Consider the following 25,435-nt stretch of genomic DNA (forward strand, 5'->3'; position numbering starts at 1 on the left):
CGGGAAAGTATCTCATTAGAATGACTTATTTTATCTTATCAATCTACCAATCTCTTGGTCAAGAGTAGCATCTTGACAAGTAAGTATACTGTTTAAGGCTGGAGGGAATGTTGGGAGTTCAGAGTTTTGTGTAGCATCTTCGTGTAGACTCTGAGCAGTATGAAGCCAATAGGCATTTGGGAGGAGATTGCCCAAAATGGACCAAGGAGCTAAGATATCAAAGACAAATTCAGGCATTTCGTAATTCCGTTTCAGGCTAGGTTAAGAAGTAGGGTATATAATAGTTGGAGGAATCTCTTTTCAATTCCCTTTTTCCACCATTTTAGTTCTTGGGTAACCATAACAGGACTAATGATTCGGTTATTCATAAAATAATATGTGTGATGAAGGCCAAGTAGATTTATGACCAGAGGGAGATGCATTTGTAGAAGCAGAACTAGTGATAATTCTGACTTTGTTGAGACTATTCTGTAAAAGTGTCTAGAGCAGTGTTTCTCAAAGTCTTTTTTATAGACCACCTGTATCTGCGTCACCACTGGTGCTTATTAAATTGTCCCTCTCGGGTCCCCACCCAGACCTTCTGAAACAGATATTGTGAGATAGGGGCCTGGGACTCTGCACTTTAACAAACATGTCTGTTGATTTTTATGGACATTATTTGAGAATCATTGGTTTGGAGGCTTCAGTAGATCATACGGGTTAAAAGTATGTGTTCTAAAGCTAGGAAAATCAGGGTTCAGATCTCAGCTTTTCTACTTGTTTGGTGACCTTGGACAAGTAACCCTCTGGCCCTCAGTTTCTGTCTAATAACAGTACCAGCTTCACAAGATTGTTAACTGAGGCCTGAGGTAAGTCGTATAAAATTTAGCACAGCATCTGGCACTTAATAAGGGCAAAAGTGATAATCATTATTAAGATGAGTCTTAGGCAGTGCTTACTGGTATTAAATATTTTGATGACTATGTACCTTGTAAAAGGTAAATTTAAAATTCTATTTCAATATATGGTAAAACCAATTGGTTTCCTAATTTCCTAATTACTATCACCTAAGGTTTCTCTGTTGCTTTATCTTTTTTAGCTTTTCTGACTCCTCAAACATAACTGATAGCAAAAGAGTTGGATGGAAAAATTTTGTAATAAATATTTGCAGTGATCTCATATAAATCATGATATCTATGTGAAGTATCTATGGAAGTATCTATGGATATCTATGTGAAGTATCTATGGAAGAATTGGTTGACTGAGTATGTTCTACTTTAAAATATTTTGCATATTCTTACTAGAACAGATCACCTGGCTCCTTTTCCAGCTGTTGCTTTCCTTTATTCTCTTATATCTTTACCCCTTCTTTCTTGCCTCTTGCTCTCTCTCCTTGGTTGACAAGTGCCTACATTCTCTATTTTTTTCCATTTCCTTGTGTCTTTCTGGTGTAATTCCTTCTCATTTATCTTGCAAGCAGAGTCGCTCTACACAGCAAAATTTAGAGCTGAGAGAACTGATTGAAATGCTGTTGAATTGTATAGTAGCTTATTCAGGGACATTACTGATAAATGCAAAAGTGGACCTTATACCTAAATAGATCTCAGAAAATCAGATCAAGAGGAAAAGAGCAAAGATAAAAATGGACTCATTATCTCAACTTAGTATAAATTATGGTAAACAGTTTTACTCTAATGGCAATGTAATAATGAGAAAGATAGTAGAAAATTATGTAATCGCAAGGTGGAATAATGGGATACATTATAATCTGGAGTATAGAGAAGGAAAACTGGGAGAAATGCTGACCTTCAGTGTTCTTCCCTCAACTATGATCTAAAAGAAACAGCCATGTGGAGTCTAAAATATGACACAAATGAACTTATCTATGAAACAGAAACAGACTCACAGACACAGAGAACAGACTTGTGGTTGCCAAGGAGAAGGGGGGCAGGGGAGGGTCGGATTGGGAGTATGGGACTAGCAGATGCAAACTATTATATATAGAATGGATAAACAACAAAGTCTTATTGTATAGCACAGGGAACTATATTCAATATCCTATAATAAACCATAGGGGAAAAGAATATGAAAAAGAATGTATATATATGTATAACTGAGTCACTTCGCTGTACATCAGAAACTAATACAACATTGTAAATCAACTATACTTCAATAAATAAATAAATAATAAATAAATAAATGAAATGGCCAATGGAGAAAATGGTGCAGTTGGCATCATCTCATGTGAATTCCTTTCTGAGTGCTAGGATCCCCTTTTAGTGGTTGAAATACGGACTCTGGGAATTAGAATGCTTGGGTTTAAACCCAGGTGTCACAATTATTAGCTGAGTGTCCTTGGACAATTTAGTCTCTCTGTGCCTCAGTTTCCTTATCTGGGAAATGGAGGTAATAATATGTCCTTTACGTGTGCTTAGGAGGATCAAATAAGAATAACACATGTAAAACATTTTGAAAAGTGTCGTCTTAATTATTGATTTCTACTGATATATTATCTTTCTTATTTTTTATTCACCACGTTTGAAATCCTTGACGGTACCCTGGCTGAGGAGGGGGTGTCCAGGGTGTCTCTGGGTGGACCATGTTGTTCACACTGTGAAAATTTGCTGACAGTGGTTATTTTTCTTTCTGGGAAGCAAGTTTCCCTGCCTGGCTGCCATTCCCCTCTATTCAGATAAGTGCACTATGATTTGATCATCCCCAGTAAATCTTGGAGAGCTTTGGATTTCTAAATTGACTCATTATTAATGATCACACTTTGGAACACAGCCACCCACCTGTGACTACCTAGTAAGAAACTAGAGATGTGTTCAGCATTTACTAAAACTCTCTCTTAACAGAACATGCTTCTCAATTCTGGAACTATCTATTTGGCCCCGTGCATATTTCTTTCTCTCTCACTAGTATTTTGCTTTTTTGGGTCATTCACCCTATGTGAGTTGACTAATAATAAAGCTGAGAATTTGTCATTTAAAATATTGCAGGTCTCAAACACAGTCAGTAATGCTCAAGAAGTAGAGAAATGTTTAAATCCCTTTGGCGCAAGTGTAGGAAAGCAGGAACAAGGGCATCGGTTTTCAAAAAGTATTCTCAGACAAATCATTCTCTGAGATTTAAAAAAATCCGTCATGCAAGGCACACACCCTTTTGCTTCTATTCCATTTTTATCATACCAATCTCCCTTGCAAACTTGAGGTTATTCATAAATATTTTCCTTCCAAACTGTGGGAAATAAATCGTGAGTAATTTGGCTCTTTGATAAAGTTAGGTTAGGGGACTGCTTCTCATTGAAACAATGAACACAAAGGCGATTCAGTCCTGGGGCCTCTGACAAAACTCTCAGCAGCCAAGGCGGTGTTCGTGCTCCTTGTTCTCAGGCATTCCAGAGCAGTGGCAAAGGGACAGCCAGCACAAGGAATTTTCAAGGGTTTTTTTTTTCCCACCCTTCAGAGTAGATAAGTCTCTAATCATTTAGAAAGGGACTTGTTCTGCAAGAACCCAAAGTATCCCAAAGAACTATGTTTACCCGTAACAGGCCTTGCTCTCTGTTTAATATAGCCAGATGCACACTGCTTTTTGGACTCGCCATCATATCCCTACAGATTTGACCTCACTATTAAAAGATTATCCTGCGATTGAGAATTTCCATTGCATCAAATACCAAATATTAGTAACATTCCTCTATAGGGAAAGTGATGTAATAAGAAGGCATAGACTGGGTTGACCTCAGACAAATTATGCACATAGGTATGTGGAGATTATGCAACTAATCTGCTGGCTAATAAAGCCCCACAGTACAGAGAATAAAGCTCTGGGGGCAGAGACTTTCCCACTGGCTCGTGAAGGAAGTATTCATGTTCATCTGAAGCCATAGATGGAAGTTTTATGTGATTCTGTTGCCTTGGTACTGTGATGGTTATTTTGAAAGATGCCAAGGGTGAGAAAGTATACAGAAGTGTGGCAGAATGATGGAATGATGGAATGGGAGTGGGGTCAGGGGGCGGCTTGCTCACATTTCATTTTGCTGTTTACTTTTACAAAGAGGAACATGAGGTTCCTTCTATTTTTCTTTCGCTTTCCTTTTTTTTTCACTTTGGAAGCCAATAATGCTCATAGGAAATTAAAACTGCAGTGAAAGGGCTGCAAATAATTTAAGAATCAAAAGATTAAAAATGATTATAACAGTGACCTATGTTTTTGGAATGTTGCCAGAAAAGGTGTTGAAACAGCACCGAATGAAGATTCTAATCAAAAAGACTGGAAGGGCTTCCCTGGTGGCGCAGTGGTTGAGAGTCCGCCTGCCGATGCAGGGGACGCGGGTTCGTGCCCCGGTCTGGGAGGATCCCACATGCCGCGGAGCGGCTGGGCCCGTGAGCCATGGCCGCTGGGCCTGCGCGTCCGGAGCCTGTGCTCCACAACGGGAGAGGCCACAACAGTGAGAGGCCCGCGTAACCGCAAAAAAACCCACAAAAAACAAAAAAAAAGACTGGAAAACCATATAGGGGCCCAGCAATTTGGTAAACTAGCTAAATTAAACTTTCAGTTATGATTTTGCTTGAACATACTTTAAAAACAATGGATTAAATTTTAAGTGTTTAGGGCTTCCCTGGTGGTGCAGTGGTTGAGAATCCGCCTGCCAACGCAGGGGACACGGGTTCAATCCCTGGTCCGGGAAGATCCCACGTGCCGTGGAGCAACTAAGCCCGTGCGCCACAACTACTGAGCCTGTGCTCTAGAGCCCGTGAGCCGGAACTACTGAAGCCCACATGCCTAGAGCCCGTGCTCCGCAACAAGAAAAGCCACCGCAATGAGAAGCCCACACACCGCAACGAAGAGTAGCCCCTGCTCGCCGCAACAAGAGAAAAGCCCGTGTGCAGCAGCAAAGACCCAACACAGTCAAAAATAAATAAATAAATTTTTAAAAAAATTTAAGTGTTTAAAAAATAAATTACAAAAGCAGTACGTGACCAATGAAAGAAAGTCAAGCAATGCAGACATATGCAAAATACAAGGTGAGAATTCTCTTTCCCCTGCAGGGGTAAATACTGCTATAATCTATCTGTCAGAACTTTTGAGATGCTATATTATTATTATTTTTTTCTTTCTTTTTTTTTTTGTGGTACGTGGGCCTTTCACTGTTGTGGCCTCTCCCGTTGTGGAGCACAGGCTCCGGACGCGCAGGCTCCGCGGCCATGGCTCACGGGCCCAGCCGCTCCGCGGCATGTGGGATCTTCCCGGACCGGGGCACGAACCCGTGTCCCCTGCATCAGCAGGTGGACTCTCAACCACTGCGCCACCAGGAAATCCCGAGATGCTATATTATTATAAATGTGTTTTGGGGGTGGGAGCTAATACTATAAGTATTGTTCTGTCATTTTCTTTCACTGAATAGTATATTGTGGGCATCTTTCTACTCTTTTAAAAAATAGACATTATTTATATTCTTTTTAATGTGTAGTAGTTATTTTATATAAAGTGAAATGGAAAAGAAGGCAACCTGGCAATTTTGAAACTTAAGAAAATCCTATATCTGACATACTTAAAATATTTTTCTTGGTATGATGTACTTACCACCATGTTTTATAAGTTGCTTGTAAATGATGTCTACTAGTTAGCATTCCATCTATGAGGATAAGATAGGAATAGGTAAGAAACTAAGAGATATGCTACAGGTTATAAAAGCAGACTTCATAGGGCTTCCCTGGTGGCTCAGTGGTTGAGAGTCCACCTGCCGATGCAGGGGATACGGGTTCGTGCCCCGGTCCGTGAAGATCCCACATGCCGTGGAGCGGCTGGGCTCGTGAGCCATGGCCGCTGAGCCTGCGCATCCGGAGCCTGTGCTCCGCAATGGGAGAGGCCACAACAGTGAGAGGCCCGCGTACCCCGCAAAAAAAAAAAAAAAAAAAAAAAAAAGCAGACTTCATAAGAGTATGTATAGTATAATTCCAATTCTATAAGAGGTATGTATATGCATACAAAGTAGTCTAGCAGCATCTACACTAAACTGCTAACAGCTATTATCACGATTGTTGGAATATAGGCATTTTTTTTTCTCATTATGGTTTTCTGTATTTTCAACAGTGAACTTTTATTACTTTTTAAATTAGTTAAAAAGTAATTGTAAGGGCTTCCCTGGTGGTGCAGTGGTTGAGAGTCCACCTGCCGATGCAGGGGACACGGGTTTGTGCCCCGGTCCGGGAGGATCCCACATGCCACGGAGCAGCTGGGCCCGTGAGCCATGGCCGCTGAGCCTGCGCGTCCGGAGCCTGTGCTCCGCAACGGGGGAGGCCACAACAGTGAGAGGCCCACGTACCGCAAAAAAAAAAAAAAAGTAAATGTAATATAAAAAAATGCAATGCATCTGATGAAAAAGTTCACGTCCAACAGCTACAGAAAGTAAACCCATCTGAATTAGCTTCCACTCCATCCCCAAACCCTAGAATATAAGAGTAGAAATACCAGGTCCTTATTTGATTTTCTTAGTTTAAGGAATTAGATTTGAGTTCCCTCATTAAGAGAAAGTAATCTTTAGCATCAGTGAAAGAGTTGATCAGGAAATGAGGCAAAAATCAGGAGATCATATTCCTTTATTACATATATGAAATATAAAAAATTAACAGAGCAATATATATATATATTTTGCAAGTCCACAGGACCTCAGGAAAAATATGTTCTGTATGTGAAGTTAATCTTATGGCACTGTGGTTCAGGTTTTATATATTCAAGTACAGAAGAAATGATATGTATAGTGGTTATGCATGAGTACAGAAGAGAAATAATAATGAAAAACTGTAATTTGGTGAACTATCACATACATTGAGTCAAAAAATGAGTGAATAAAATGACCATATACTGTTAATAAAGACAAGGAGGAAACTGTTTCCATATTCAGGTTTAAATACTAAACACAAAAATAAAACAAATTGTGTCTACAATAATTTTTGAAGTGTATACAAGTGCATTGCAAATAAATGGGCTTTTAAAATTTAAAGTCCATTTTCTCTTTATCCAAGCATTTTCTACACTTATGACTCCTTTCTCTTAGAGTCTCTTCTTGTTCAGTTTTTTTAAAAGTTTCATCATGGCCGGTATCTGTGGAATCTAACCTCTATCCCAAAGCTGAGACTTCATGCAAACATATTCTCCTTTCAGGTTGCATCTTCACATAGTTACTCTCAAGTGTTCAAGTTTAAAGAGTACAACTTCCACTTTTTTTCCACACGTAGTGATAGTGCTTCTGTTTCAGCAGGTTTTCTTACGTGCCCTTTTCTTCTTTTTTTTTCTGTCAACGGCAGTCTCCAAACTTTCACAACACAAGTGGTAGGTAGTAAAGTGCTTTATACAATGAAATACTATATACATGTGGAGAGGTTCCATTTAACACCCCACAGACCAAAGTTCACACACATCACGCAAGAGAAGGCTCTTTTTAAGAAACACCTTTTCTGATAGTAGGGTTGGGGATTCCTTAAAATCTCATTAATTACTCCAAGTAGCACAAATGTAAGTAACATATCTGAAGATGGGAGGAGTCCTTGTTACATGCATTGCCCTTAATGGATTACTGCTAAATATCTTACTGCTATTAAAATATTCTTAATAGTTATGAATTTCAGAATCAGTCCTATAGAAAATAGGTATCGGTATTGGATTTTTCATTCCACTTTATGAAACAAACTGTATTTAAACATGGGCCCCAAAGAGATAGAGTAGACAAGGGCCATGCATTGGAACATTTCTATATATTTTGGCACTAAAAAAAATTTCCAGTTTCATCTCTGAGGTCTCCTTTCCATTAAGTTTGTGTTTTGTACATAGAGAATTGCCATTATGTGCTATACACCTTTTCTGCTACTTGCACTCTCTTTTCAAAATATCCATGACTTTTCTTCCAAGAGATGGTTTCCAGTGCTGGACAAAACTTTTCATATTCACGACTAGTTTGCCTGTTCTTACATCCTCATGTCCTGCTACAAGGTACTCCAAACCTGAAAGAGAACAAAATTAGGGACTATGTAGTATCATAGTTTAGTGAAGGGAGAGATGTGACTTTAGCAGTTTTATATATACATGGTTCACGGTTTTATAAATTCATAGTTGAAATAGGGAGTCATATGCAATAATAGCTGACACTTAGTAAATATTTATTATGTGCTAAGTGCTCTAAATGTATTATCTCATTTAATCTTGAAAATAACCCTATGAAGTAGGTATTACCTTTCTTCTTTCCTTGTTTTACAAATGAGGAAACAGAGGCTTGGCAAGATTGAGAAACAGTGTTTGCCAGTAAGCAGTGCACGCTGACTCAAGTTCAGGCCTGTCTGATTGTTGAACTTTTACTCTTTCCCTCTATGGTGAAGAAGTGAGGATTCTGTGGGTACTTAACATGCTGCTACAGTTCAATATTTCTTGGAGACTCACTATGTATAGTAGTGTATATTAAGGAGGATTTTATAAAAGTGAAACAATCATGTGGGAAAACGTATTGGAAGAGAGCTATGGATTATACAAAATAACACATATCTCCTATATAAAGTCAGTGTGTTTTTGGAATATAGAATGTTTGTTTGTCATACTTAAAAAAAAGATGAGACTTGACTAGTGCTGACTTTATAATTCAAAATTCTTTTCAGGCTTCAAGTAAAAATTTTGGCTAACAAACATAAGAATCCAAAAGGACAATCTCATTATCCATACATTAATAAAAAGAAATGTGATAATCTCCCTCGGTACATGTCTGTAGTAATATCAATATTAGTATTTTGAAACAATTTTCTTTAATATTATAGGGTAGAGCAAATAAGTAATTACATTTATAAAATAAAACTTTCCTATATAAGATCAAGAGACATATACTTTAAAACTCAAGTTAAGGGAAAACACAAGATGTTAAAATTCAATTGAAAATATCAATTTAAGCTCATGGTTTAATATATACAGTCTTGTTCATTCACTAAAATGGCTTTAAAAATGTCATTCCAGTGGTAATGAACACCTGCAACAAACATAATGTCTCTAATAACAGGTCTCACTAAAGACAAAACAAAACTAAACAAGGCTTCTTGAAGAAATGCTTTTTTTAGGTCCAGGGCAGGAAGATACAAGGTAAGCATGGGATTTCTTATTGTGCTAAAAAAAGCAAGGAAGCTTTCAAAGCTTAATGGGAATCATTTTAAAAGGATACAGGAACCAGCAAGGGAGGGTTATAACTCACCAAAGTTGTGATAATTTGAGCACCAAGAATGTAATAATTGTGTGTGTGTTAATATACTGAATCAACAAAAATCCATAATTCCAAAGTGATACTCAAAAAAGAGAAATCCAGAGAAAAATTAACTTGTCGTCTTGAGACAGTTGTTAAAACCATTCCTTACTTTGGAAATTGAAAATTAAACGAAAAAATTTAGCATTTATCGTGCTTTTATAATAGGAACTATATTTCATGGTAACCTAATAGCCCAGCTTGGGAGAGAAAGTCCTCTTACAGAATAATGTTAATTGATAAATGAAGGGAATTAGGTGAAATTAGAAAAACATAATTTCTCAAAATTCTAATGAAATTATTCATTGAGGAAGGGATTGCCAATTGAATTGGCAATTGAATTTAATGATAAAATCATTAAATTGAATAGTTAATGGGGAACTGGATGTTTGCTTAGTGACTAAGTAACTCATACTCATTGTTTTCTAGTCTCAAAAGGGAACCCAATGGAGAGATCAGGCTGTAATCACTCCAACCCCAGAGTCAAGTTTAGCAACCCTGACGGTGGGTCATCCAGGTACTATATATCTTGTGATGTGATTTAACATGATGTGATTTAACATGAAGCACACAACAATATCTATGATGAATTCTAGACAAAATGTTTATCTTGAGTCTGTCAAGCTTTTCTTTATGATTACAAGAAATATAGGAAGTAGAGAGACAAGCTAAATGACACCACAAAGAACCAACCAGACAAATATAGAAGGCAGGATAATCTACAGGACACCTGGCCTGGTTTCTTCAACAATAATAATTTCTTCAATACTAAAAAGAAACTCTGCATGAATAAAAGATACTTGAGGGACTTAAAAACTAGATACAATGTGTGATTCTGGATTGAATACTGGCAAGGACAAACCACGTCTAGAGAACATTTTGGGATCAGTTGGGAAATTGGAATATGATCTGAGTATTAGAGTATATGAAAATTAAAACTGAAGGTAAAGATAATAACTGAATAAAGTAGGTTGCAGAATGAAGCATATACTTATGATTTCATTTTTGTTAAAATATATACATATATATATACATAAGATGGATTATAAGGTATTTAAATTCTTTAAAGGGTAACCTTAGCTTCTTCAAGAAAAAGAATCCCAATATTTGATTAACAGACTAGTTAAAACATAATCATCTTAAAAAAAAAAGAAAAAAACCCAAAACGTAATCATCTTGATATTGTTTGTATCATCTCTAAAATAATAAAATCCTCATTTAAAAATACGATAAACAATTTTTAGGAAACTTTCAGTGTTAAGTCTAGTATTTTAAATGAATTTACTTTGAAACTATAAATAGAACAAATATTATTGGAGTTTGCCATTACTTTGAAGTATAAGTATAAATTAAACTAATAAAAATGATGCTGAATAAATCCATAAATTATGGAACAGTATCATGCCAAACGTTAGCGTGGAAAACAATGTTACCTGTTGTATCACTTATTAGCATTTACATTTTATCTTCCTATCTCTATGCTTTTGACATCTACCTTGCTCTAAGTTTTTATTTATTTATTTATTTATTTATATTTTTTGGCTGCGTTGGGTCTTCGTTGCTGTGCGCGGGCTTTCTCTAGTTGTGGTGAGCGGGGCCTACTCTTTGTTGCGGTGCGCGGGTTTGTCATTGTGGTGCCTTCTCTTTGTTGAGGAGCACAGGCTCTAGGCACGCGGGCTGCAGTAGTTGTGGCACGCAGGCTCAGTAGTTGTGGCTCACAGGCTCTAGAGCGCAGGCTCAGTAGTTGTGGCACATGGGCTTAGTTGCTCTGCGGCATGTGGGGATCTTCCCAGCCCAGGGCTCAAACCCATGTCCCCTGCATTGGCAGGCAGATTCTTAACCACTGCGCCACCAGGGAAGTCCCAACCTTGCTATAAGTTTGAGGGTGCAAAGTTTACTTTGTATCCATAGAGAAAGAAAATATAATACTTTAGTGCTAGTCTTGGTATTCTAATATATATGATTGATGAATGAGTAAATGTATGTATGAATGTAGGAATGAATGAATTTGCAGGGATGCCAATTAGATTACTCCTTTTCAAAAGTAGCAAAGGAAATGTTGGCGTGTAAAGTTTCAGAGTTTTCTTATCAGCTTTCTTTGGCCTTAGCTATTGAACTTGTAAAATGGAAAAACAAAGTGAAATGAAAGAGTGTCTGGTTTTGCTTTGGCAGGTTCTGGTCTTTTCATCAAAGTGAATAAACGTGTTTTCAAGAATTCTTTGAATAATTGTGCTTATGTTTTCAATTGTGATGAGCTCAGTTGATTCTTTTACTCTATTTGGCAGAAATCTGATTAGGAAGTGTAATTCACTTCCTGGAGGGTGGCTCAGATTGTCAAAGCTTTTGTTTATAATGTCTTACTAAAAAACTGAGTGGATTTCTTTCTTTCTTTCTTTCTTTTTCTTTTGCCAAGATAGTAGAAAGTGCTTATAGAAAGAGCCCCGGGAAACAGAACTTAAATTGATGACTCCTAGTCTCCGGTATTCAAAATCCAAGATTCTGATTACTTCATTTGTTCTTTGTAAACATATTTATTTTAAAATGTCTTTAAATTTTTCCTTATTAAAATTTAGATTAATTTAAATAAAATATGAAGAGGTATAAAAGGGTGTGAGAGATTAGTCAATGGTCAAAAGTTTTGACCAAGAGTTTTATATCACTGTGTAGATCGTTTAGGTTGTGGGGAGTATTTTATTGATAGTTTTTCTCTCTCTTTCTCTCACTCAGTTATCTATTTCTCTCAAATTTATTAACCAAAACCCATAAATGACTTCTTAACATAACTGTGGTTTCCTGGACTTAAATTTGAAAAGAATTAGATCCAGAACACAAATTATGCACCTGTTTCAGCAGTGCCATTAAGACACAGCTGGCAACTTCATAAACGAGGAAATACAGAAGATTAAAAAATATATTATTTGTTTTACTAGAACTTACTCTGTGGGTACTTTGTTACTATTATTTGGGTACTAATGGTAGGCCCTGGAGATAGTAAGGTCAAAAATCTAAATCTCATCCTCAAATTTAATGAGGGAGACAGAAATAAGCAGCTTACGACACAGTATGAGTGTACTTGTAGAGTGAACAGATATGAATCCCATCCTTACTTGCTTGCCTCTATGTCTGCCACAATGTTTTAAAGTGCAAATTTTCCTCCACTCCAAGTTTCTCTAAGATTCTGTAGTTTTGTTGTTGTTTGTTTGTTTTTGCTGTTTCTAATTTGAAACCAAAAGGTCATTTAATGAAAAAGAAGATGATGAGAACTTGAGAGTTGTTTTCTATCCAGGAGAAACAGATGCTTCTCATGCAACAGTAAAAATGAATTCGATATTATTTGCACAGATGGAATTTTGCATTTGAACTTCCTTTTGGGAGCAAGTTCTAACCAGGGCATCATAATAGGACCTAGCTTTCCAATACAGTATTATTGGCAGATAAATTCATGAAAGTGCTTTCCTTGCTACTGACACCTGGAACCAATCTGAGACTTCTCTTTCAGGACAGAAAATATTATATTGCTGGATTTTAAAATATTTTACTTTTATAGAGCATGTGAAAGAGAAAAAATTTTTTGATGTCAGTTCAAAGAATTCCATTTGGATTTTCCCTAGATCAGATGGTGAAAAGGAGAGATACTCTTGCTGAGTTTATTTAGGTTGTGGTTCAGAGAATGTAGGACAAGCAGCAAATCAGCAGAAACACGGTAGGTAACAAGCTAGAAGAGACTAATGCTCACCAGGGTTGAGGATTGGACAAGTGCAGCCTCTGTTAGTCCATGATTCTGGATATAATGTTCGTTTTCCTCGTAAAATTTTCAATTTGGTGGATTTTAAGACTTTTTTAATCTTCACATTGACCTCAGCATGAGATCCTTTATCATGAGCTGATAAAATCTTTATTTTTAGCACTGTAACAACACAATTCCAAAAGTCAAAATGCATAGAATTTCATACTATCCTTTGAACTCTGAACAACTTAAATATGCATTTCAGAGTATAATGGAAAAGTGAACCAATGATGATAATGTGGAAATTTGCTTTAAAAATCATTAGGGATTAAGAGGTACAAACTACTATGTATAAAATAGATAAGCTACAAGAATATATTGTATTGTACAACACAGGGAATATAGCCAATATTTTATAATAACTGTAAATGGAATATAACCTTTAAAAATTGTGAATCGTTAGCTGTACACCTGAAACATATAATATTGTACATTAACTGTATATACCTCAATAAAAAGAAAGAAAATCATTAGGCTCATTGATTTTGCACTGACTTCATCTCATTTATCTATATTAACTATCCTCTTCTTTCTTAACATTTTTCAACTGCTACTTCTGTCCATATCACTATGCTAAGAGAATATCAGCCATTTGCCTACTGCAAATAAATCTTAAACACATTCAGCTATCAAATCTAAATAGAAAAAAGATGCACAGGAAGTAGAATTGTTATCCTGGTTTTTATTTAGATTCTGACTATATTATACTCTTATAGCTAGCTTTGTGTAATGTTATGACAAAAAGCAAAATGTTACTGCCAGGACATATTTTACGTATTCTAAAGAGATTAAATAATATTATTGATTACTTAATTTTCTTCCCTGGTGTAATGCAAGCTGACTGGGATTAGGAAGCTGTCCTACGTGATGGCAGAGCTCCAGTTTTCGATATGACTCCTGATTCTATTATGTTCTTCCATCTATGAAATGGATGTGGATAGGGATCAAGTAATGGGATAAATTGGGGTGGGGAAAAACATAGACCTAAGGAACACTGAATGCAACGTTCTGTATTATTAGGAGAGTTCTTACTGGCTCATCTATATCTTGGAAGATGATGGAAGATTGTGTGTAATAAAAGAACCCTATCTTGGCTGGTACCATATCCTGAGAATATGGCTGTCAGATGGCCATGTTTTCTTTATAGATTCACCAAATGCACCAAATTATAGATTCACCAAATTTTAGACGTCTAAGGGCTCTTAAGAGCTCATCTAGTCTTGTTTTATGTATGAGGAAGCAAGTTTTAAGTGAACTGCTCAAACCTGTATGCCTGATTGATTAGAGGTAGACTTTGGACTAGAACTCTGATAAGATAAATGCATGAAGGGTACATATTGTAGTAGCCCCTTGCACATAGCCAATGCTCAATAAATGTTCACTATTATTTTTCTAGCTCAAAGAGAGCAGGAACCTTATCAATTCACTATTATAACTCAATAAATATTTGCTAAAAGAATAAAAATGAATCGAGTATTTTTTTCTATTAAGTCAGAGAATGGGGAGGGGGAGACCATTTTTCCCCAAGTCTGTAGGTGTATTGCACTTAATAAGACCAAGATACTTCATGACATCATTAAAAGCATTCAAGTTCTCTTAAGCAGAAAATAATACAGTTGTATTAAAAGATATCAATGTGGTTGTAAATTCAGTCAAAGAGCTACTGAATCTATGTGATAATGAAAACCAGTTGATATTTCTATTGAACTGAATGACTTTGGACTAAATTGTCATATTTTTTTGCTTTTAATAGTAAATACCTTTCCCTCTAAACTGACTTTTCTTTACTGGGCACTATGCATTTCAAAAGTTTGCTTCTATTATTTAACCAAGTTGGCAGGTGAAAGGAGGGAAATATGCACATAATTTTAGATAAGATTTATGAGGTTTTTAACATTTGTGTTTTTATCTTTTATGAGAATAAATACAATGTTATCAAGAACCTAAACATTTTGTTTCAGAGATCATGACTTAAAACTTTCTCTTCATTATAATGCATAAATAATAAATAATGCTGTATACATTATGGAATAATAAAAAGATTCAGACACTAGTCAATGATATGTTGGCAAGATAAGGCATCTTTAATATACTTAATAATAAACATAAAGCCATTTAGAATTTGAAGATAGTAACAGTCTTTACTTAGGGCAATGGCATTTTCCTTTGTCCATACACTGTATTTTCCTGGCATTTGGAAGGTGGAGGAGTCTAGAGTATATAGAGAGGGCAGGGAAGAGATTCAGGCAGAGAGCTTGTCTCAAGGCCTCCCCACTATATTTCCCCTTCCTTCCCTAACACTGACTGAGCATCTAGTATGTGCAAGGTAATGTGCTGTGTGCTTTTCAAAAATCTCATTTCATGGGGAAGGTGGCGTCATCCCTATTTTACAGAGGAGGAAGTCTGGAGACGTTAAGTTACCCACCCAATAAACCACAAATAAAACCCATGTAGGTCTGAGCCCAAAGCCTGAGCTTTTAATCACTGTGAAATATACAGCTTTAAACTGATTTCTGCCTAGTAGTACTACAGGATAAACTGGCTGAGAAATCATTTAAGTGGCTAGAGACTTCCCTTTTAGATTACTAATACAAGAAGCATTTATAAGAAAGGATTACGTGTCATGATTTTTTTCTTTTTCTTGTTTGCCTCTTTTCCACATAGCAGGATAACCCTGCTTTTGCTGTAAAGCCTCCTGCTCTCACCATTACATTCAACACCATCTCTATTAGGAGAATCTAGGTCAAGGCCAGACTATTACGTTGACTATTATTATATAAGACTAGTGCTTTGATTTACTGTGAATGTGATAAACCAGGCCACCCATTTCCTTAAAAACTCTTCCTACTTAGTTTGAATAGATCCTTAGAAGCATTCAAGCACTTCAAACTCACCGTATGAATATTTCATTCCACAGAATGCCTTGGAGTTTCTTAACACCTGTTCCTTACACTCACATTTACCTACAGAAAGTAAATGAACATGGTGTTAGTTATTTAGAAAAAAAGTAAAACAAAACAAACAACAATCGCAAGTAAATTCAAGAAATCTTTGGAAGACTTTCAAAATGCCTTTGTACATGGTCTATAATAGCATTCTTATACTTATTTATGTACCTGTTTCCTCTCTAGACTGTGATCCTTGAGGACGATGGTTATGTCTTATTCATCTTTATATGCTTAAAGCCCAGAATGGATACGATTTTCATTCTTTTTTTTTTTTTTGGCCATGCCGCTCAGCTTGTGGGATTTTAGTTCCCCGACCAGGGATCAAACGCGGGCCCTTGGCAGTGAAAGCACAGAATCCTAACCACTGGACCACCAGGGAATTCCCCAGGATTTTCATTCTTACTGATTTAACAATTAGATATAATTCTACCTCTTCCCTAACCCCTCCCCTCCTACCCTCACACATTGCATTTTATAGGCACTGAGTGGCATAACAGCAGGTAACATTTACTGGGGAGCACTTACTACATGCCAGACACTATTTTAAGTCTTTTACATTTATTTACTAAGTATTTATTTATTATTTATTTATTTATTATTTATTTTCTATTTACAATAGTCTGAGATTCTAACAAATAGAAATTTGACAGGAATACAGAGATAAAAGGATGAGCAAAGAAATGTAAGAGAAAGAGGAGAGAGTGTTCATGGAAGAACCAGCTGTTCTGTTTATCCTGGGTACAGATTGAGTTGAGGATAATAGAAGGTATCATGGAGGACCTTGACTGATATGCAGTTAGGGCCTGAATTTAATTTGTTAGATAAAGGGGAATTTTCAAAGCTATCAGCTTAAAGAAGTTACATTAATTTAAAAATATATATATGAAAATTAATCTGGCATTACTGTATCAAAACTATTGGAATGGAGAAAATATGAAGGCAGGGACCAGTTAGAAACTCGTGAAATTGGTAACACACAACAGTAACTAAATTGAATACCAACTATAAGCCATAAACTTTATAAGGAATTTTATCCATATGATCTTATTTAATATTTACAGTTAGGTTATGAGATAGGTACTATTAACAAATGAAAAAAGGAAGGCTCAGAGAGGTTAATTAGCTTGTTCAAGGCAGCGTATAGCTAACAAGTAGAAAAGCCAGATTTTAAGCCTGGGTTGGGGAGAATCTGAAGCCCCCAATCTTTCCATTGTACTGTCTTTCTAAGGCAGATGGGATGTGGGTCTGAGAGGTGGCCATGGGTGTAGATAGGAAGAAATATCAAGGGATGCTGCAGAGCTAGGGTCTACAGGTCTACAAATCCTGTCACTGCATTGGATGAGGACAAGCATCCAATTTTATGAGGAAGCATAAAAATGTACTTGAAATTTTCACCCAAGGTGACAGAGAAGATTGTAGTTTCACTAACAGAAATAGGGAAGTTAGGAGAAGGAGAGCATTTTAGGAGTGTATTACATTTTTTTTTTTGTAGTAATCAATAGTCTAACTTAATTATTGAAAGTTTATTGAGTAGCTCATAGAAAGGAGAAAAAGCCGAAGAACCAGAACTCTGAAAGGACAAGAAACAAGAGAGCGCCAGAGATCTATTGGGCAGTCTCTTTACGGCTTTGCCATTGGAATCATGAACTCTAATCATTTTCAGAATTTGCCACTTTCAGCTCAAGATTTAAACTCTAGGGACAGAACATCTGATTGACCTCTCTAAGACTGTATTAAATGGCGGAAGAGTGGTTCCCCAAAGAGAAACTGGGTTGAGCTACCACAGAAATAGCAAGAAAGAAGGGGAAAGGGATCTGGTCGGGCAAAAAACAACAGAGGTCTAGTACGAGGAGAATATAATGAATTAGAGATGCTGACAGACATACATGTGGAAATGAGAGTGTGATTCTGGTGAAACTAGGTAGGTAGATATGGAAAATGGAAAATATTGACATATCGGCTCTAGCTAAAGTTTCTTGAGAAACCAGAACGAGATCTGCAAGTAGAAAATCACAGTGGAATTAAATAGTGGGAAAGATTAAATCAAAGATGCTTAAAATGAGCTGTTATGATTTGTTAAGTAATATTGCTTATCATCTAAACAAAGCAGAGGATTGCTCTTTCAGAAACTGTAGTAACCTGAGTGGACAGCTCATGGCCTTTGATGATTCCACCAAAGCAGAAGAGTATGGTAACTACCATGCATATCTTACTCCTCAACATAATGCTCTTCCCTTTGTCCTTGAGCCTATAAGAACATGAGTAGGGAGGGACAATATTGGGGTGGGGGAGTGGGAGGTACAAACTATTGGGTATAAAATAGGCTCAAGGATGTATTGTACAACATGGGGAATATAGTGAATATTTATAGTGAATATAGTAATAACTGTAAATGGAAAGTAACCCTTAAAAATTGTATAAAAAGAAAAAAAAATTTAATAAAAAGAACATGAATAAGTCTGTTACTTGAAGACCTTTCCTTGGCTGCTTTCCAATACTCCCTTTTCATATGTTAAGAAATCAGACATTAAAATTTGCTTTTGAATAAATCTTTTTTGATTAGGCTTCAGCCCAGATGTGTTTTCTTAAAAGAAATTTGGAAGAAGAGGAAAACCTATTTAGTTATACTGGGTTGTTAGAACGTTTCAAAAAAAAGTATTGCTTACAGTTCTCTGGTACTAGTTAAAGCCAGTTTTGTTGGACAGGAAGTGAAATTTTACATCTGATGCTCTCTACCCCACAAGAAGTGGTAGAAATTAAGAGTATCTTGGTATAGTGCATTATATTCCTAGTTATGGAAACTTATGGCAGGTAAATAGGTATGTAGGCACATAGATTTGAAAATGAACCACAGTGCTTAGAAAACTGATTATCACTTTTCTGTTGAAAAAGGTACGCAGGGGCACTATTTTATACTCATTGGGAATACTGCTGTAGCAGGAGACTGAACAGTCTCTTCCTCAATCCGGAGCTCATCCAGATGAATTTCAGAGACTCTCTGGCGATATCATAGACCTAACAGCTGTTATGGATGTGAGAGTCTGGAGTTAGTCTGATGCCAGCACCGTTATGTGCTTCATTAGTGTGCTGCCAGCTCCCTCCCTAGTAACATGATGATTGGCTTAATGAATGTCTTATGGCACTAGAACCTTGATTTTTACAGATTTGGCTTGGCAGACAAACTTGGAGAATTCTGAAAACGATTGTGTTAGAAAAAGAGAAGAAATCTTTCAAAAGTGGTTATTAAAGTTAACATCATAGAATTCAGACTACGTAGCATTAAGGCACAAAATTAATGGGAAAGATTTTTCCTTTTCAAATGATAAAGAAGATAAATATGACAACTTCATATTACCTTATCTTTCCCACCTTCTTTCCTGTTGTGAATTAAAATGAAACCAATTAGGAAAATGATCATAAGATTATGTTAAGTGAAAAAAAACCCCATGATATGGAATTGCAGATACCAAGTGTTTCTATAACTTGAGTTCTTGATTCTTGAAAGGTCCATAAATTCTCTATGAGAAGGTATTAAAACTGTGGTTTCTTACTCTGCTTCAGCCACACTGGCCTCCTTGCTGTTCCCTAAATAAGTCAGGCCTAGTCTCACCTCAGGGTTTCTGTACTTGCTGTATCTTCTGCCTAAACTCTCTTTCCTCTGTTATCTGTATAGCTCATCCCTTACCTTCCTCAGGTTTTTTTCTCAAAAGTCCTTTCATAGGACTTTTCTGATCACCCCATTTAAAAGTATGTCCCTCTCAAGTATTTCTTATCCCACATCCCTGCTTTATTTGTCTATTATATTAAACATCATTAAATATTTTCCTTGTTTATTAGCTGTCTTCCTCTGCATGAATGTGAACTCCTTGGAGACTGAGGTTTTTGTCTGTTCAATTACTAGATTTACAGCACTGGCACGTAGTATGAGTATTCAATAAATATTTGTCAAATGAATGAGTCTATAAAGCATTCCTATAAATTAGTAAGAAAATTACAAATAGGAAATTCACAGAAAAAGAAACCTGAAATCCAAGAAACCATGAAAAATTACTAATCAGGAAAATGCAATTAAAATGACAAGATCCCATTTCACACCCATCAGATTGGCAAAAATTTAGAGGTTTGATAACATCAGTTTTAGAAGTCCAATAAATATTGAATGAATTAAACTGTGCCTGAGTTATTAAAGCGTTAGAATACTGCTTGGCCCCTTGTATGTGCTATATAGACATTTGTTAAATAAGTACAAAGTACTTATTTGTGAGGATGTGGAACAACAGGGTGTCATACTTTGCTGGTGGAATGGAAATTTATGCAACCACTTGAGAGAGCTATTTGGCAATAAATGGTAAATTTGACAATAAGCACACTGTGACCCAACAGTGTCTAGATTGTACCCCAGAACAAGGGTCAGCAAACATTTTCTATAATGGAACAGATAATAAATATTTTAGGCTTTGTGGCCATGGGGAAAAATTAAAAATTTTATGTAGGTACTTATATAACCATTTAAAATAACTTATATAACCATTTAAACCTTAGAGCAGGCAGCTTAGCCTGTAGAAAAGTAGATGGCAGGCCACGTTTGGCCTGAGGGCTGTAGTTTGCCAGCCCCTGATCTAGTGAAACTCCTTCTCAAGTACACAATATAACACATATAAGAGAACATTCATGGTAGCATTATATATAATAGTGGAAAATTGGAAATTGGAAATAACCTAAATGGCAAACAATGGGAGAATACAGAGTGTTGTATTCATATAATAGAATGGATAAATCTAAAAAAAGTACACATTTAACTAAAAAAAAAAAAATTTAAAGGGTAGGTAAGTTATCATGTACATGAGATTTTAAAAACATTACATAAATATATAAATATATTAATTATATACTATTTAATATATATATATAGTAAAATACTAAAAATGTGAAAGTGGATGATGAACACCAAAATTCAGGTTAGTGGTTATTCTGTGGAGTAAGGAAGGCTAGTCAACTTGTAGATTGGTACATCAGGGGCTTCAAATGCATCTGTAGAATTTAAATAAAAATATGAGGCAATTATGGCAAAATCAAGATTTGATAACACTAGAAGGTGTTCATATGGGTGTTCATATCACATTTTTGGTGTTTGTCATGTTTAATAATAAAAAATATTTTAATGTTATTTTAAGTTTTATTTGGATGATTTGGTGAGCACTTTACAACCAAATGCTGACAACAAGATTTCTTGTCCGCATTTGTATTTGTGACATGATTTAAGTTGATGCTAAATAGAACCACTTGAGTTTCTATGAGAAAAGAATAGAGATAGGATGAACACAGAAATTATGTGTTCACGCCAGTATCACAGCCTGCTCCTCAAATGACAGAACATGTAAACATCACAGGAAAATTAAATCAGAATAAAGAGGAGTATAGACTTGATAAACTCAAGGAATCATATTTATGTAGTAAACAGTGTTTTGGCTTCAGTAAAAATCATTTTTCATATTCAATTAATGTTAATTTGAATTTTATTAGTTTTATTTGGCTTATATTTAGTTTGTAAAATTATTTTTGTTTTATTGTTGGTTAAAAGCTTTAAACATAAGGAGTTCACAGCTAGCTTTTGCTTTGTACTGAGTTACATACACTAGGTCTGTAAGAATGTTTTTCCTTTAAATGAATCTGTACATTTCCATTGAGTTAGCTCTCAACTGTGTAAAACAGTATGTTTTAGAGAGAGGAAGGGACTTCCCTGGCGGTCCAGTGGTTAAGATTTCGCCTTCCAATGCAGAGGGCGTGGGTTTAATCCCTGGTCAGGGAGCTAAGATCCCACATGCGTCGTGGCCAAAAAACCAAAACATAAAACCGAAGCAATATTGTAACAAATTCAATAAAGACTTTAAAAATGGTCCACAGCAAAAAAAAAAGAAAAATCTTAGAGAGAGGGAAACATACCAAAGTATTAACAGTGGGATAGTGAGATTTGGAGTTTTTTTTTTACTGTGATATTCTGCATTTCCCAAATTTTCTGTACTAATTACATGTTATTCTAACAATCAGAAAATAAACAAAAGCTTGTTAAATACCATTTAGCTATGTTTAAGAGTTTTATACTTACGGGGGTCACTACTTTGTTAACCTTAGAACTAGAGTTCCCCTTGTAAGATCCAAAATCTGTTCTCTGGTTTGTCATGAATCACTGTTACTCAAGACCAGACCCGGAAATATGACTAGACGCAGTAATATCTATTGTCTCACCTGAATGTCGAAGTGCAGAAAATCCTTGCTCATCCTCCCACTCCCAAGTTGGTTCACTCTTATTGTGCATGGAATGGAAGTTAGGAATTTCATGATACCAGTCTATGTCTGTGCTGCTAATAAAATAGAAAATGATGAAGAACTTATTAAGGAATTTCTTAGAACTTGAATGAAATGAATGTATTTCTAGAGATTTAAACCTTATTAGCTACCTTCCCATCCTTTCACTTTTCAGAAATAGTGTTGTAAAGGGCTTATTGTTAAAAAGAATAATTTATTTTACAGAATGAACCAGGCCATCTCTAGAATCTTGCAAGAACAAATTACTTGACTCTGCACTTTAACAAAAATTTTTTAAAGAGATGTGCAAATACATCTTTGTCCACTAGCGGCATGCAACGTTTTCCAAATCACTACCAGATCTTCAAAAGAATCTGAAAGACACAGAGGTGAGAACAAGAGCCATGCACATTCACCTGCTGATGCAGTCTCCTGTGAGAGGGTCGCAGCTCCCTGCACAGTCACAAGGCCTGCAGCCATAGGCTCCGAAGCCCCAGTATCCCACCATACACCTGTCGCAATGTGGCCCTGCCACCCCCGGCTTGCAAGGGCAGTCACCGTTGCTGGGGTCACAGAAGGTCACTGAGCTGAAAGGAAGGACAGCTGATCCAACTGGATGACAGGAACACACTACAACAGAGAGGACACACAAGGACCAATGAGTAACCAGATTATCTGTGGAGATTAGGCCCAGCCATCCCAAACTGGCTTCCCTTTACCACACAGCATATCTCTGAGGCTCCTCCTTTACCCACTTGGTGTATGCTCAATGAATGAAAGCTAATTAAATGACAGATAAGAAGATATCATCAGAAAAGCACATCTGCTGCTAAACCACCTAATTTATCCTAAAATTAAAGGCATTAAATATGAATGGCTTTTGTTTGGGGTGATGAGAATGAATCAGCAAAGAAAACAAAGAAGGAGCAGTTAGTGAGAAAGGAAAAAATTCATGAGCGCATGGTGTTCTGGAAGCCAAACAAAGTTTCAAGGAGGTGGACTGACATCAACTGTGTTAAATGCTGACAGGTCCAAGAAGATGAGGAACAGGAATGGGTCACTGTACTTGACAGCATGAAGACCACCGGTGTCCTTGGCAGGAACGGTTTCAGTGTAACAGTGAGTGGCGAACCTCACTGAAGAAAACTCAGGAGAGAATGGGAATAGAGTAATCTGAGCAAGAGAACAGACAGCTCTGTTGTGAGCTTTTCTATAAGGGCACAGAAATGTGGTGGTAGCTAATACCGAATGGATATATGAACTGAAGTGAAGGTTTGAATTTTTGTCTGTTTTGATTGTTTTAAGATAGGGGAAATTACAGCATGTTTGATGTTGATGGAAATGATCCAGTAGAAAGGGAAAAATTGATGAGTAGAAGAGAGATGGGAGAATTTTTAAAGGGATACTTGAGTGAGGAAAAAAAGGATGGGATTTGGTGTAGAAGAGGAGGTGTTGGACTTGGGTAGGAGCATGATTAGTTCATAGTAATAGGACAGAAGGCAGAGCATATGGATACAAATGCAGGGAAGTGAATAAATGCAGTGGTGGGAGCCGGTGGGATTTTTCTTCTGATTGCTTGCATTTTTTTTTTGGCTGCGCTGGGTCTTTGTTGCTGTGCCCGGGCTTTCTCTAGTTGCAGCAAGTGGGGGCTACTCTTCGTGGCGGTGTGCGGACTTCTCATTGCAGTGGCTTCTCGTTGTGGAGCACGGGCTCAGTAGTTGCAGCATGAAGGCTCTAGAGCATGCAGGCTTCAGTAGTTGTGGCACATGGGCTCAATAGTTGCAGTGCGTGGGCTCAGTAGTTGTGGTGCACGGGCTTAGTTGCCCCGCAGCAATGTGGGATCTTCCCAGACCAGGGATTGAACCCGTGTCCCCTGCATTGGCAGGCAGATTCTTAACCACTGTACCACCAGGGAAGTCCCCTGATTGCTTGTATTTTCTGGATGAAATAGAAAGCAAGGTCATCAGGTGAGAGAGATGATGAAGAATGGGAGTGGGAGAGTGAATGAGACACTTAGGAAGTGAAGTATAATTGCCAGCAGCATAAAGGCCACCTTTTGAGGTTAGTAGTCATCAATTTATAGTGACCCCAGATAAAATGATAGGTTGTTTCTCCAACCCTATACAAGTGGGAGAGTTCAGGTTTGGTATAGGAAGAAAGCTTAATTTGATTTGTTGAACGTTTGTGTCCCCCGGCTTCAGATTTGTATGTTGAAGCCTAATCCCCAATGTGATGGTATTTAGAGGTGGGGGGCCTTTAGGAGGTTTGGATACAATTTGGGGGAGATGAGATTGGTGCCCTTATAAGGGAATGAAGAATGCAGAGCTCTCTTCTTTGTGAAGGATGTGAGGCAACAACAGAGGTTGGCAGTCTGCAACCCAGAAGAGAGCTCTCACCAGAACTGGACCATGCTGGTACCATATTGCGGACTTCAACCTCCAGTTATTTCTCCAACTGTGGGGAATAAACGTTTACCTTTTAAGCCACCTAGTCTATGGTATCTTGTTATAGCAGCCTGTATGGGCTAAGACAGCTCCTCAGACTAGAATCTATAATCAGCCACTTCTGCAAGTCCTTTCTATTAATCAAAAGTCCTTCCCCTCAGCCCTCTCCCAACTCCTGCGATTGCCTACTGCTCAGTTTGACAATCCCCAACACTTTCTTTGTTCATGGGCTAGCAAGAGTAGCTGAACAAAGTAAAAAAAAAATGTGCTTGTTGGGTTTATCACAAATTTGTGTACCCTAACCTCAGTAGGGTCCCCTAACTGATGCTCATTAGCCCTATTTATTCAGTTGTCCCTGCCTATTTTTTTAAAATAAAATTCCTCACAGTGGGTGTCCCAAAATTTCTCCAGACTTTTTAATTCACCCTCACCACTTGGTCTGAAGATTCTGATTCACTGATAAGGTCCTCAGGTAATCTTTTCTCCACCTCAAAATCTCTTTATCTTCAACTTTCCACGCTTTTCTCTAAGAATCAAATGAGAAAGCTGGAAGAGATCTTGCTTTATGGCCTTGTCTCTCACAAGCTCTGTGATTTTGAACAAAAAATTTAACTTTTGTGAATGTCGGTTTCTTCATTTGGGTATCTACATTACACGGAGATTTGATGAGGATGAAACTATTTTAAATGAG

General features: G+C 36.9%; 1 protein-coding gene across 4 annotated transcripts in view; it reads right to left on the minus strand.

Moving 5' to 3' along the window:
- Positions 1–6,566: 6,566 nt before the first annotated feature.
- The window catches only part of NTN4 (netrin 4), a 107,313-nt gene continuing 88,444 nt past the window's right edge, over positions 6,567–25,435 (minus strand). For 3 of the 4 annotated variants that reach the window (XM_067697593.1, XM_067697594.1, XM_067697591.1), the window contains 5 exons: positions 22,717–22,930; positions 22,241–22,356; positions 15,941–16,009; positions 12,996–13,166; positions 6,567–7,985 (listed from right to left, as the gene is read on the minus strand). In XM_067697593.1, coding sequence (XP_067553694.1) covers positions 7,849–7,985; positions 12,996–13,166; positions 15,941–16,009; positions 22,241–22,356; positions 22,717–22,930 — 707 coding nt within the window. In that variant the 3' untranslated portion in view covers positions 6,567–7,848. The remainder of the gene's footprint in view (positions 7,986–12,995; positions 13,167–15,940; positions 16,010–22,240; positions 22,357–22,716; positions 22,931–25,435) is intronic. The other variant, XM_067697592.1, reaches the window with a different exon arrangement.

Source organism: Pseudorca crassidens, chromosome 11 (assembly GCF_039906515.1).
Source record: "Pseudorca crassidens isolate mPseCra1 chromosome 11, mPseCra1.hap1, whole genome shotgun sequence".
Classification (NCBI taxonomy): Eukaryota; Metazoa; Chordata; class Mammalia; order Artiodactyla; family Delphinidae; genus Pseudorca; species Pseudorca crassidens.